This window comes from Eretmochelys imbricata, chromosome 1, assembly GCF_965152235.1.
Source record: "Eretmochelys imbricata isolate rEreImb1 chromosome 1, rEreImb1.hap1, whole genome shotgun sequence".
Classification (NCBI taxonomy): Eukaryota; Metazoa; Chordata; order Testudines; family Cheloniidae; genus Eretmochelys; species Eretmochelys imbricata.
This window is the reverse complement of record NC_135572.1, coordinates 286,473,756-286,489,200: the sequence shown is the minus strand read 5'-3', so window position 1 is coordinate 286,489,200 and position 15,445 is coordinate 286,473,756. Positions and strand designations below refer to the sequence as shown.

At 42.5% G+C, this 15,445-nt stretch overlaps 1 protein-coding gene across 1 annotated transcript in view; it reads left to right on the top strand.

Moving 5' to 3' along the window:
- Positions 1-15,445, top strand: part of ACSS3 (acyl-CoA synthetase short chain family member 3) — a 130,790-nt gene that overhangs the window by 42,391 nt on the left and 72,954 nt on the right. The window contains 3 exon segments of the mRNA XM_077807714.1: positions 2,723-2,803; positions 2,889-2,984; positions 14,901-15,052. Coding sequence (XP_077663840.1) covers positions 2,723-2,803; positions 2,889-2,984; positions 14,901-15,052 — 329 coding nt within the window.

Sequence of the window (15,445 nt, the reverse complement as noted above, 5' to 3'; positions counted from 1 at the left end):
TTTTCCGTTCCATATCAGAGAGCATTTAATTAAAAGGCTGAAAATATTTGCCAAAGCTCACTGCAATGAATGATAAGCATTGTTAAAACTGCTTTGATTTCATTTGCTCGCATTTCATTACTTTAACTTTTTAAGATTTAAAGTTCATTGTCTTCCCATAAATCATAATAGTGGATCTGAATGTGAATGACATAAAATAAACTGAATTCTAATCTAAACGTTTGTTTAATATAAATTCGTTAGGAGAAGGGACATATTTCTTCTCTATGTATGCACATTCTATATTAGCAGTGTGATATGTTGTATAATAATTTAGTGATAGGTTGGTCAACAGTGTTTACTTTGTGATCACTTGTTTGTTTGTTTTATACTGAATAAAGGAGGATCAGATAATACTCCATGAATTTTAACTGGAATCCGGGTGTAATGTTGAATAGTTCCTTCATTTAAAAAAAAAAAAGCATATAAAGATGGAAGTTGAGATTGAATAAGGTTAGACAACTAAGGCAGCATATGCTTTGAAGACTTTAGCTTTTCAAATTCAGTCAGTTATATATCTTTAGAAGAATTCTGATATGCTGAGTAGAACACAGAATGCGCCAAACTTCTTTCTTGGGCTAGTTTTATTGCTATATTAACATTTTTTTCTTGTGTTAATTTGTATATTTTTCCAACTCTCCTCCTCCCGCAAGCCCGAGGAACTTTAGTCAAAAACTTAAGATATCTAAGACATTAATGAAAATGTTACATTTTGTCTGCTTTCCCTCATTATTTTAAGATTAAATGTCAAACCTGTTTCACCTTTGCCCATTGGCTGACTATTGCTCAAATCAGTCTAAAACTGTACACTACTAAAGCAGTAGCCCATAGGGTTTGTGTTAGAACTTCCTTACCGCAAAGGAAAGGAGTATTTCTTCAATAAAATATCTGAAGCAATACTCCATTTAATCACATATGATGCAGATTTAAGTGTCTTCTCAAACACAGTGAATAGGTCTCCCCTCACAAGGGTTCGTGGGAGAGCCCACAGAGGTTCACGGGGAGGGTGGAGGAAGCATCTAAAAAGACTGTCTGTCTCAGTGGAAAGCCCATTATATCTTTGTGGAAAACAGATGCTTAATATCCTAACACTTAACTCTAAATTGTTTTTGGTTTACTGACTCTAGGGAGTGCGAGATGGGTGGAAGTAGGGTAAGGGCATGTCAGTGAGAAATCTGGGTCCAGAGGCACCAGCTATATGCTTTTCCATCCCTTTCATTTGCCCCCTTCTGGCACTGGAAGGATCTTCTCTATATCTTAACAAGCTGGAAAGAGAGCTGTATAGTGCTGGTGGCTGGGTGAGGTCAGTGGAATATGTAATGGATGGCCTAGTAGGTGGAGGAAAATACTGAGTGAGCAGAACCCGAGATAAATAGCTAAAAATACAATTGCACAACAAGAAGAAAACCAAATAAGAGGGAGAAATGGGGGCAGAGAACAGAACAGAAAATCTTAAAATAGAGGCAATGACTGGCATGAAAGGACATAGGCTGAGAGAGGGGAAAGGGATTCCCAGGTGCCTATTCATCTTGAGGTGAAATCCAATTAAAAGGGCTAGGAACCCTACCTATCCTCAGTGAGAAGGAGCTTTTCACAAACAAATAGCAATCCAGTTAATCAAAGCACAGAGGAGTCAAACGCATGTTGCTTCTTTTGAGAACTCTAATAAAGTACTTAGATGAAATAACAAAGTTATTGTGGGGTATTACAGCTAAGCTTACATAAGTAGGTGCACATAGGTCCTGTGATCCCAACTCTTCCAAAATTTCTAGCGACTGTTGTGCTAACTGCATCCCAGAAGCAACTTTTAGATGTCAATAGAGTTGGCCAAAACTTGTAATCTCCACTTTTTGAAATTTGATTTAGTTCTGATTCAGACCGGAATAAAACCCTTGTTTTTCAAAATTTCCTGCAACCCACACATTCTATTTAAAATTTTTACTTTGGAAACTTCAGTACATGATGTTTCCAAAATGAAATCGGCTCTCCAGGACTCTGCCACTAGTGTATGAAATTGATTGTGATTCTTCCGCCCTATACTGTACAACACTGGTGAAATAGCAGCTAGCTAGTCAGACTCTGTATGTTTTTGTGAAACATTCTGGGCTCAACGAATCAGCATTTTCCAGTGAAAGCCTGTTTGGTCGGAAAATTCTCAATCAGCTCTAGTTCTCAACATAACTGACTGTGCAAGATGCTGTTGACAGCAAAATAAATATATATTATTCCATAGCATGGTGCTTATGTTTCTGTTACTGAAGAGAAGGAGAGGATTAATTTCTGTACATACTTGAATTAAATGTTTTATAACTTTTTTGTTTGTAAATGTGTGGAAAACTGATTTTGAATAGAGGATTTTAGCTGGGTGATGGTTGTGTTCTGTAAATAATTGGCAGCAGATCTAATATTTTGTTCTATCTTTTTTGAACTAATTCTCCAGGTAATAATGCAAAAGTTAATTTTAATCCGTACTTGGCCTTTCTTCAATGGGACTACTTGTATGAGCAAATATTTATAGGATTGGGCTGTTATATTATTCTGATATGGCAGGGATGTCAAAGTTCAAGTTAGACAACTTTAAATATTCTAGCTAATTTATAGTAATGAGATTTTTTTAATAGAAGGAGATTTAATGTGTGTTTGCCTTTTAAGTGATCTTAATTTTAAATTACTTCTCACTTAGGGTGTTGTTAGACCAACAGGTGGCTATGCGGTTATGTTGAACTGGACAATGTCCACTATATACGGACTCAGACCTGGAGAGGTAAGTGCTATTTAAATTTTAGTTGCATGTATTAAAACTTTTTGGAACTTTTTTTTAACTGAATTTAATTTTTATTTTATTTTAGGTGTGGTGGGCAGCTTCTGACTTAGGCTGGGTAGTTGGCCATTCCTACGTTTGTTATGCACCTCTCCTGCATGGGAATACAACTGTTTTGTATGAGGTAAATGATTGAAAGAGACACAGTAGGTGTTCCCCAGCATGAAGGAAGCACTGGGAGGGAGGGAGAGGAGTTGATCAGCGGGGTCTGTGGACCCCCTGGATACCATCTGGGACCTCCACGGACCCCAGTTTGAGAAACACTGGTATACGTAACTCCATTGAAGGCAACAGGACTACATACAATTAAATACATATGTTTTTGCATTAAAGTTACATGCTTGTGGGTCTTTGCATGATCATGGGCAATAGTGCGCTATCATGAAATAAACATACGTTTGGGAAGAAATTTGGGATTTTTGTTATCTTGGGCCAGCAAAGAATGACTGCTTTGGAGGAAACACTTTTGTAACCATGGAGATAATGGAGGATTGGCTCTGGTTGTTTAACACTGTGGTTCCCAAACTTTTTAGTGCTATGGCTCCCATACAGATGGTTTAAAACTTGGTGGCTCTCTACAACCAAATACAGTGTTTATTTTTTTTTCTTTAATTGACTTAGGATACTAGATTCAAGAGTTCAGGACACTATAGTTCAGATGGTTTACTTGTCCTGCATATCCCACTCTTCTTTCGGATCATGGTCCTGCCCCGTCAGTGCACGGCCCAGCACATATAGCCTAGTTAAGACCTTCAACAAGTATGAATTAATCAAGGATCTTGAAAATTTCCTCCGTAGTTGTTCAGTTTAGGATTTCTTTGCAAAATAAGTCTTCAGCTGTTATACCCGCTTTGACAAATCTCATGTGTGACAGAAGTTGAGCCATGTTGGCTATGTTTGAATTCATCAAGCTGCAGTGCACAATATTGCCTCTTAACTTGTTTTGTCAACTGCTTCTGGATGTTTTCTGCAAGATAACCATTGTGTCGATGGATGGTATTATTTGACATAAAAATGGTTATTGGTACCATGGCTACTTATTCCCCAGTCATAATTCTACACGTCTATTGCTTCTGGAATTTGAATTGTCTGGTAAATGGTGTGTGCAGGTTTACCTTTTGCAATTCACCTGGCCACAACACAAGATCATTTAAAGCATTTTTGAGGAAGAGTTGCTTCTTTACACATAACTTCTCTCACTCCTGCTGCTCCCCCAAGCTTTAATTCTTGTTTCCAAAAGAAAAATTGCTGCTCTTGTTTTTCGAATTCTGGGTGTTAAATGTCTCTCTAGTTTCCCTGGCCTCATGCTTTCGTTTAGTAACACCCGAAAACAAGTGACATGTTTTGGCTATGGACTTTCCTCAGTAATACGGAGACATGAAAATTCAAATATAATGTAACTATCATCACATTATTTACGTTTCTTCATGTTATATTTAACTGTGTTAAAACCATCATCTTCTTCTGCCAAACATTAGCTACATGTAGGCTTAGTATGTGGTAAAAGTTGTTCCCTTATTAAAATCAGACACTGATACCCACGCACTCCAGGGCACCCACTTTTACCCAGTTCCTAGGGCTCAAGGCACCTGGTTGACTTAGGCACCCCCACCCTTTCCCAGTTCCTAGGGCTCTGGGGGAAAGGCACCTACCCATACCCAATTCCTAGGGCTCAGGGCGTACTCTTCTGTGGGTTTGCAGGATGTTTTTACCAGTGAAAGAGACTTACACAGTAATATCCTTAACGTCTATTTATTAACAATCACCAAAACAGAATGCACACGCTAAGCATACAATGCTCACTACTCCCAATAAGGTATATGAGCTTTTCCTGCTGGCCAGTCAGGATCGGGTCATCCGAGGACTCTGCACGATGTGATTGGCAGAGTGTTGAAGTCTGGCAGCTCTGATCTTGGGGCTGTGTCCTGGAGTTGATTCCAAAGAACTTCCTTTTGGATCCCAGTTTTATATAGTGATACTTGAGTCCTGCTTAGCTGTAGCTTAACCAAAGTACAATAAAAAGGTAATTTTCAACAATCCTAGCCCATTATGAAACAATTATTTAACTAATCATACCCCACCACCATAGTAGATTTATACCGAGCAAAATTAATTATACAACAGATGGAAACAATCAAAGAACCAGACAGAGACCATACAGATAAACAATAGAAAACTAGGGACCATAAAGGCAAAACAATGGAAGTTTGGGTTTTATAATCAGAACTATTGATAAGTGATTCCTTGCCAGACAGAATGCTCTCAAGCAAAGTTTTCTTTAAACATCTTAAGAGATTCCTTGCTTATCTGGTGATGGTGGGCACTATTAGGAGGGGTGCCTTCTTACCAGCCCGATATTACCTTGTTTTGGTATACTTTAGAAGGAATGTGATGATGTGACTTTCTGCTTCTCAGCTCATGGCTGCTAATATGGCTGCAGGGAAAGGCCCAAGGCTTTTGCTGTATCCAGTTTTCCTTTTGCCTTATACTGCCAAAGCAGTTCTTTGCTGTCTAGTGTCCAGCAGATGGTGAAAGCCTTTCTGTATCACCTGGGAATATTGGCTTTGGCAGCTGTTATTAGGCTAATGTGGTGATGATAATTGGCAGAGGTCGGAGGGATACAGCTTTCCAAAAGTTCCACTGAGGCTTTGAAATAGCAGGATCTGGAGACTGACCTGAATTACCAGGGGTCTGTGTTGGCTTTTGGGAAAGTTGTCAAATACTATCCTTGTTGATGGCAAAAGGTGGCTGCTGTTCTCTTACAAAGCAAAGGTCAGGCGTATAGCATTTTTGTCAGTGTGCTAAAAGTGCCATGCTCCTTAGTGTTGTAGAGCAGACAAAGGTCTTCTGCCACTGCCCGTGATGACAGTTTTTCTCCCGCGCAATCGTTGGTATCATAGCCCCACAAATTGTGGTGGTTGTTGAAGTCGCCTACGTGATGGTGGGGTGGCTTGAAGGTGGCAGCACTGCGAGAGGGCAAGTTCGTTAATGGGAGTTGTCATAAATATAAAGGGAAGGGTAACCACCTTTCTGTATACAGTGCTATAAAATGCCTCCTGGCCAGAGGCAAAACCCTTTCACCTCTAAAGGATTAAGAAGCTAAGGTAACCTCGCTGGCACCTGACCCAAAATGACCAATGAGGGGACAAGATACTTTCAAATCTGGAAGAGGGGGGGCGGGAATAAAGGGTTCTGTCTGTGTGTTGTTTTTGCCGGGAACAGATCAGATCTGCAGCCTTCCAACTCCTGTTAAGTTAGTAAGTAATCTAGCTAGAAAATGCGTTTGATTTCCTTTTGTTTAATGGCTGGTAAAATAAGCTGTGCTGGAGGGAATGTATATTCCTGTTTTTGTGTCTTTTTGTAACTTAAGGTTTTGCCTGGGGGGATTCTCTATGTTTTGAATCTGTAAGGTAAGGTATTTACCATCCTGATTTTACAGAGGCGATCCTTTTACTTTTTCTTCAATTAAAATTCTTCTTTTAAGAACCTGATTGATTTTTCATTATTCTTAAGATCCAAGGGTTTGGGTCTGTGTTCACCTGTACAAATTGGTGAGGATTTTTATCAAGCCTTCCCCAGGAAAGGGAGTGTAGGGCTTGGGGGGATATTTTGGGGGAAGAGATCTCCAAAGGTCTCTTTCCCTGTTCTTTATTTAAAGCGCTTGGTGGTGGCAGTATACTGTTCAAGGACAAGGCAAAGTTTGTACCTTGGAGGAAGTTTTTAACCTAAGCTGGTAAGAATAAGCTTAAGGGGGTCTTTCATGCAGGTCCCCACATCTGTACCCTAGAGTTCAGAGTGGGGAAGGAACCTTGACAGGGGTTTATCGACATTCACTACCGTCAAGTTGATGACCTGGATGGCGATGGAATTAGGGGTTGTGTTAGGGAGTAGCTGTATAGAGTTCTTCACATCATCTTTGGTATAGGTTACCAGGCCTTGTTTTGGATGGAAGACTGCTAAAATAGGGATCTATCTGTTGATCTTGGAGCGATGACTTTTTCACTCAATTTACATTTCCTCCGGTCAATTTTCTCAGTTCATAGGATCTTCGTGAGGTTGTTGCATTTTGTGCTGGATAAACCCTTGATATTTAACTGCATTATATGCAGTGAGGGGCCATTGTCTGGTTTGACTTGGAAGGTGCCATTTTTGCCATTGCTTTGCTGACCTGTAGGCCTTTTCGGGACATTTGATCATCAATTTAATGACATTTGTTGTGCTTACACACATAGGAGGAGAGACCACAAGCAGGTTGTCATTTCATCCCTAAACAAATTTATGAAGATGTTCCTACCCTAGGACATCAACCAGCACCTGTGTGCAGCACAAAGTATGGGGTGGTTAGCACAAATTGATGCCACAGTTGGATTGTGGTGATTATCCTGCAAGTGAGGCAAGTGGAAGTCTGCGATCTGGGCCATTATTTAAAAGATAAACTGTTGTTAATTGTAGAGAGGTTTCTTTTTGTTAGCATTTGAAGGGAAGAAAATGAGTGACTGGGAAGGAGGGGGTACTCCTGGTGGAAGGGTCAAATATGCGTTAGTAGGAGCATTGCCAGCAGATTGAGGGAAGTGATTATTCCTCTCTATTCGGCACTGGTGAGGCCACATCTGGAGTATTGCATCCAGTTTTGAGCCCCCCACTACAGAAAGGATTTGGACAAATTGGAGAGAGTCCAGCGAGGGTAATGAAAATGATTAGGGGGCTGGGGCACATGACTTTTGAGGAGAGGCTGCGGGAACTGGTCTTATTTAGTCTGCAGAAGAGAAGAGTGAGGGGGGATTTGATAAGTCTTCAAGTATCTGAAGGGGAGTTCCAAAGGGGATGGAGCTAGGCTGTTCTCAGTGGTGAAAGATGACAGAACAAGGAGAAATGGTCTCAAGTTGCACTTGAGGAGGTCTAGGTTGGATGTTAGGAAAAATTATTTCACTAGGAGGGTGGTGAAGGAGTGGAATGGGTTACCTAGGGAGGTGGTGGAATCTCCATCCTTAGAAGTTTTTAAGGCCTGGCTTGACAAAGCCCTGGCTGGGATGATTTTGTTGGTGTTGGTCCTGCTTTTAGCAAGGGGTCGGATTAGATGACCTCCTGAGGTCTCTTCCAACCCTAATCTTCTATGATTCTATGCCACCTCCAAGAAGGGCAGCATGGCTTGTATTTAACCCAACCCCTTACAGTGGAGAGCAACAAAAGTGGAGTGATTGGCATGCACAGTTCAAAATGGCAACCAGTCTTAATGAGTGAGATGAGTCCAATAAGCTGAAGTTCCTGAGCCTGTTGCTCATAGGGAAAGACAGGGAGGATGAGGATTTAGCAGTAAGGTTTGACAGGCCTATAAGTGTCTAACAGATGCCCTTACACATTCTATGGAGCCTACAGCATGCACTGACTGAGATTGGGCAGCTTTCCTCAACTATGGGAAGAAGCCAGAGGAAAGTGGTTGTGAACACTTTACCATAAACAGGCTCTGAGGTGCAAGATGCTCTAGCTTGAGATCAGTTACGCTTTTAGTGGGGAGATGCAACTACAGCTCTGGATGGGGACGTCCCAAAGATTAGATGAAACTATCAGGCTATCTATAGAGATGGAACTGGTGAGGAGACTGGAAGTTTTAGTTTTCATGGTACTGGTGCTAGGATGTATATCCATTCTCTGGAAGAAGAGAAGTGGGGACAAGACCTCATTGTATGAGTCATGGGTCATGTAGACAGTGTTGGGAGTGTTAGAGTTATGGGGTGAAGTGGATCATTTTAAGGAGGCTGTGAAGATTCAGGCCCAGTGCAAGTTACCATGGAAATAGCAGCCCAGATCATGATGGATGTAGGATCAAAGTGAGGAAGCGGATGGATGCTGGCATTCTGATAGCCCTGACCATTTTTGGAGGGAATGCCCAAGGAGGGAGTGGCACTTGGGGAAGGGAAACAGAAGAGAGCAGGGTCCTCATGCTCAGAGAGACAGAAGAGGTCAGCAGGAAGATACTGATATAGAGAAATTAATAAGATGGAAAAGAACGGATAGTGGGGAGTTCCCAGAGAAAATTCGGTGGCATCTTGCCTGAAAAGCTATCAGACTGTGTGGCAAGAGCTGAGTGTTAGACCAGTATCCCCTGTCTAGCACTTTCCTCCCTTCCTTCTTGCTGTTCAACTATTTTCCCTTTGCACCTGGGTTCACACAGGGGATAAGACAGGTATGTGGGGTGGGAAGATCTGTGTTAGCTCATTTTAAGACAGATTCTCTTTGTTTGATTTAAAACCATCTGCAGCACCCACATCGGTTAGAGGTCTTCTTTTTAGAAACTTCCCCTTATCTCATTATTTAATCTTTAAATCAGACATTCTCCCTACTTCATTCCTTTTGGCCTTATAACTCATTATTTTCATGGCCTTCCTTCTACTTGCTAGTCAGGGCCTTTCTTTAAACACATATATAGTTCCTTAACCAATAAGCTAATTTTTATTCTTTAATTTTATATTTATCCTACAACTTCCTAATACTAGTGCCAGTTGTTTTAATTACACAGGTGTCATCTGCTTGTCAGTACAGGACCAGGATTTGTCACCTAGAAGTTCTGAATGCAGGGGTGCCAGAACCAGGGGGGAGTTAGGAGGGCCATGGCTCCCTCACTTTTCAGGGGCTGTGCTTTACGGCAGCCCCAGTGTCTTCTGGTGTGTGTGTGGGGGGGAGAGAGGGAGGTGCTGAGGTGGGCCTTAGCCCCCAATCATCATGGGGCTCTGCCCCTGCTTCTCCTCTTCCCCCTGAGGCCCTGGTCAGGCTGGGAGCCAGGCCCTGGTAAGAGCCACCCAGGGAACTCAAGCCACTGTGGGGAGCCCCGGGCCCTCCATCTGCTCTGGGCTGGTGGGGACATGGAGGTGGGGACATGGGCCAGGGTCTGCTCTTGGGCCCCCTGGCCCCCTACCAAGGGCAGGTGAAGGGATCTGGGGCTCCTCACAGCAGCCCGGATGCCCTTGGTAGGCAGCTCTTACTACAACCTGGTTCCAGTTTCTGGCCTGGCCAGGGGACAGAGCCTTGGGGTAAGAGGAGGAGTGGGACCTCAGGGGAGAGTTGGGGCCACTGTGCCAGCGCTGAGGCCCCCCCCACCCTTTTACATAGATTCCAGTGCTCCTGTCTGAGTGCAGATATGAAAGAGGTGACTCATTGTAAAAAGTAGAGACATAAACCTGGTGTGAAGGGTCCTCCCCCAGGGTGCAAACTAGAACTGGGGTACCACTGATCTCCCTGCCTTACCAGTCTGGGTTCCCTCTCACACAGTGACATTGTGACAAGCTGCAAACCCCTCCAAGCTTGCACTCTCACCAACATCCACAGGCAGGGATCATACCCAGCTGTGTTCACGAATGCTCTGGCCAGTCACTGCATGAACCAACAATAGAGAGGCTCCAGACATAATACCCGCAGCCTATGACCCCAGAGCTGTACTGTCCTGCTATGGTCAGAAGCTCAACCAGTATGAATTTATTACTCAGTCTGCCCCTCTCTTGATGTGGAGAGGACATGCACAAAGCCTTTGTTAACTGAGCTGATATTTTTCACTTCACTCAAACCACACTGTTTTAGGTAAAGAATATAATAGATTTATTAACTACATAAAGATAGATTTTAAGTGATAGCAAACAGATCAAAGAGGATTACTTAAGAAATAAACAAAACACAATCTAAATCTTATGCACTACACAGGATTTGAATCAAACAGGGTCTGACCCTGTTAGATAGTAAAATCAGTTTGTCGATGTTTTATACACAGGCAGGAATCCTCTCTACCAACCTGGGGCTAGCACTTCCGTCAGTTCAGTCGTTGTTTCTAAAGTGTTTCCAGGTGTTGAGTGAGGCTGATTGGTGAAGTCACTTCCCCCTTTTATAGTTTCTTCCCTATGGAGGGAACACCTTTGTTCCAAGCCAAGTTGCCAGCCGAGTTTGTGGAAAAATATAGGTACCAAAATGGAGTTCAGTATCATATGGTCTAGTCACATGCCCTTGCATGCTTCACTGAGTCATAGCAGCCATTATTCATAGGCAGACTGAAGCACTCCCCGGTAAGGTGGGGGACAAGCTTCTCCTGAGGCCCATTGTTTTCCTTAATGGCCCATTATCTTGAATAGACTCTTCACAATTGGCTGTCTAGACTGGAAGCATCTTGGTTTGTGGGTGTCAGCCAGGTGCAACCACATTTGAAATACAGATACATAGTCAATATTCATAACTCCAGATACAAAAATGGTACATGCATACAAGTAGGATAATTATATTCAGCAAATCATAACTTTTCCAATGACACCTCACATGACACATTTTGTCCAAGATGCATCAGAATTATGTCATCATATCGTTAATCATACTACTATGATGACTATGGGGTGCAGAGTGTCACACCTAGTACTAAAAGAAAAAGAACAGTTTCTAGCTGCTTGCATCTACACCACACAAAGGCCAACAAACAGCTTAACGTCTTCATGAGTGGACACAGGCTAGACCATGACTCAGTCTGTGTATCTAGCTGTTACACTGGACCGTAACTTGAGTTTTCAAGCAAAACCTTACTAAGATCACACTGTAAATGAAAGACAAGAAACAACCTGATCAGCAAACTAGCTGGTTCCTGGGGAGGCAATTAAGAAATTCTGGGCTTGCCTTGTGCTATTCTGTAATAGTGTTGCTCCCTGGTGTGGCTTAGCTCTTCTCACATGGGATTGGTAGACACTCAGTTAAATGGAACCAAGCGTTTAATAACAGATACCATGAAACTGACTGACCTGTCCTGGCTTCCAGTCATGTTCAGCCTCAACCCTCCTGACATGGGGCAACAAGTCGCTTTGCAGAATATGCACTGTAAGGTGCGCCACATCTACCCTTGTTTAAAGATGTGTTTAGTCTACCAAGCCCACAGTCCCAGCTCACACACATCCTGTTTGGACAGTTCCCCTAAGAATCTTGATATCCTCTTGGTGACAGGCATGTTTGAAACTTGTTCTTATCTCATGAACGATCCAACAGTCCAGCCCCCTGGTTTTGACCTTCCACATTATCTCTGGGTAAAACTCAATCACTTCAGATGTAGAGTAATCAGATGTGCTGCTAATGACTGTAAGTGGGGTCCTTGTGACTTCCCCTTTGCTTCTGTGGCCAGTTAAAAGATGTAAGTCACATTTGTAGCCTGCATCCAATAACAAGGACTGCTTGGACTTCATCATAGACTTGCATAATGCTCTTCTCTCAGCTGTTGAATGGTTAAGACACTTAGACTAACACAGTTGACTTGATCGTCTACATAAATGCAATCACAATATGTACACATATATGTAACGCACTCTAAATTCTCATTTATACCAGATGGTGGAGATTTGAGTTTGTAATGTGCATTTGTTTGAGTGCTGTAGTGCAGCAATATGGTGACATTTGCAACTATGAAACGCTTGCTCTGGGCTTGTGGCTTCTTGTCCAATGTTTATGCTAGTGGCATTTTCAGTATGAAAGCTGTATCCTGACTTGGCTATAAACCCTGTGTGATACAGAAAGTTCATCTTCTAAATGTGATCTTTCTAGTGAAAAGGCCCTGGCAATAGCCTGTAGAGCTTTGCCTAAAAGTCCCTCTGTTTTTACTTAATCTCTTTATCATTTAAAATAAACAGGTATGGTGACCTTCACTCACTGCAGCAATCAGGAGCAATAAAATTTTTATTAGAAGATCGCTTGCCACCTGGTTTCCTTATTTACAGCACTGTAGAAAATGATTGCTGCTTTTTATCCCTAGCCATGCTGGGCAATCTGTCACATCTGGTTACTGTTGTTTACTATTCCCCTGGCATGTTTTGAGATATGGAAAGTCAGTGCTTAGGAAAAAGCTGCTATTGTAGCACACCAAAATACAAAGGGCCAGATTTTTGCCCCCCCTCTCCAGCTTTTTTTGTGCTGCTGTAGGGGCATGAAGGGGCCAGAAAGCCAGTATGAGCAGCCAGTTGGGGATTTTTGCAAGGTGAGGGGAATCCTGGGTAGCAAAGAGCCAGCATAATGGAATTCTACGTTACCACTGTGACAATCTATGTCCAGACACCCCAGGGGGAAAACAGAAGGTTTGAACCTCCAAAATGAGCAGTTGGAACCAACTGGTTACATACTGTATAGTTGTACTATAAAAGTGAATTGAGTGGGGTCTTTTTTGAAAGCTTGTCATGTTCTGGACTTGGTCACTATGAGCTATGTATACAGACTGTGGTTATGAATCTAGGTGTTTAAGTACAGAGAAAACTGTGCTCCTGATCGGTACTGCAGTTTTATCATCGCCTCACAATGGGGCGGAGGAGCAGCCAAGATGGGAGAGAACCCAAGCCAGTTCTTTACCCAAAACCAGTTTCAAGTGGCGATGAATTGTCCAGCCTAGGAAACGACAATAGTAGACCATTAATGTTAATGGAAAGACATTGAGACAATTGGGTATTTCCCCACTTGTATAGCAGTAGTGACTGAAGGGGAAAAAAACCTGCCAACCCTTTTAAAATGGAAGGGGTTTGAAGCAGGGGTAGTCAACTATTTTTTTTTTTGTCAAAGTCCAAATTTCTTGGTCAAGGTATAGTCAAGGTCCAGACTCCAGAGAAAATAATACCAATAACGATAATACTAAGTAAATAAAAAGATTTTTTGGGTCCAAAAGCATCTGACTGTCCAGATTTTGCCCATGGTCCGTCTATTGACCACCCCTGATCTGAAGTGAAATCCATCTTAAATTTGAGGGATAGCCTCAAAGGCAGGAGGCTGTCTGTCAACGCTGGATTCCCCACTATGGCTAGGGACATGCTGGGAAACTTTTCAAAGAGAAAAGGTAACTTATTCTAGAAAAGAGATTTTATCGAATATGGAAGTGCAAAGCCTGAAGGTGTCTTTGTATATTTTCTGTGGAACTTGTCTATGTTTGCTTTTCCTTACTATTTTATCTTTAAATCTGTGGTTTTTCTGTTAAATACACCTTTTACCCCTAGTGGGTCTCTGTTGTGCAAACGGTGTGACATGTGAGTGCAACAGTGAACTGATAACTGGGGGGCTAGTTTCATGCCTTTGGGGTGACAAACCAGAGGGGAACAGTCCTAGTGTCTGGTACTTCAGAATTTGGGGAGGACAGTTTGGGGAGACTTGGGACTTGAAGGCTGTTGGTATCACCCTGCAAGGAGTAACTAGGTTGATGGAGGTCAGGGTATGGCCTTGTGCTTGTGGGCAGGCTGCTGGTGTCATATCTGAGCCATAGCAGGACAGCATTAAGACACCCCAAAGTGACTGGGTAGGCAGTCGCAGAACCCCTTACTGCTCTGGGTGAACCCCAAAATATCACAACCGCCTTCTGTGCCTCTGCACTGACAATGTAATTTGGAGAAAGGGAATGTGGCTGGAGTGCTGAACCAGTCCATCATGGGCGGCATGTGAACCCCCAGTTTGGGGAGGCTAGTCCCCTGCCCCACCCCTTCTGCCCAAGGCCCCGCTCCTTCGGTCTGAGGTCCTGCCCCCATTCCACCCCCTGCTCTTGCCCTCTGGGGCCAGAGGAGCCCCAAGCCCCCAACGTGGCTGGGGTTGTAGTGGGGAGCATTAGCAGAGGTTTGAGGTGGCTTAGCCTCCCCCAGCCTCCATTACGTGGCACCCATGCAGCCCGTTAGGACTCTGAAGCTGTTCTACACTGTTCCAGGACCAGGGTTGGTGCAGAATTGACTCTCTGTCTCCAGTGTAGAAACTGCTCTTTTGCGGCTCTTCTTTTAACACACATCCCTCCTCCAACTTTTCCTAGCTGTAGCTAGCACTTATTGGGCACAGTTGGAGATTGAGCTCAGAAGCTTTTGAGTTTACTCTGAAACAAGACTCCAGCTTGTGATATTAATGGTATAGCAAATGAATAATCTCATTGTATATGGACAAAGGTATTTCAAAAGTGTTTTTGAAATACAGTTGTTGATGTGTTGATTGCTATTGTTATGTGTTCAAGTTGTGAGCTGTCAAGGAATTATGAAATATTTTTATCCTATGACATTTTATATTAATCTCTCCATAGGGGAAGCCTGTGGGAACGCCAGATGCTGGTGCTTACTTCCGTGTGCTAGCAGAGCATGGAGTGGCTGCCTTTTTTACTGCACCAACTGCAATTAGAGCAATCCGTCAGCAGGACCCTGAGGCAGATTTGGGAAAGCAGTACTGTTTGACAAGGTGAACTAAGGATAAATTGGAAATCGTTTGTTATAGAAATAAACTTGATAGACTGAGGAGAGTATAATGTCTAGAGCTTTGAACACTTAAGCAGTAGAACATAAATATATAAAATACCAACTGTATTTTATTTATATATGTGTAAATGTATACAGAGCATGTGTGAAAGTGTGTGTGTGTTTATATAATAATCTACATATATTACACAAAATCTACATTAAAATAATATTAAGGTTGCGAAGTTAGGCACTCAAAAAAATAAGGAATGCCTCAAAGTTGCCTGTGCAACCTCCTGGTCTTTATTTATGTCATCAAATTCTGTTTTTTCCAGAAGACCCTGGCATCATTTAGTGCACAGCATGGACAGTGCTCACTTAATGAGCAGCTATTCAG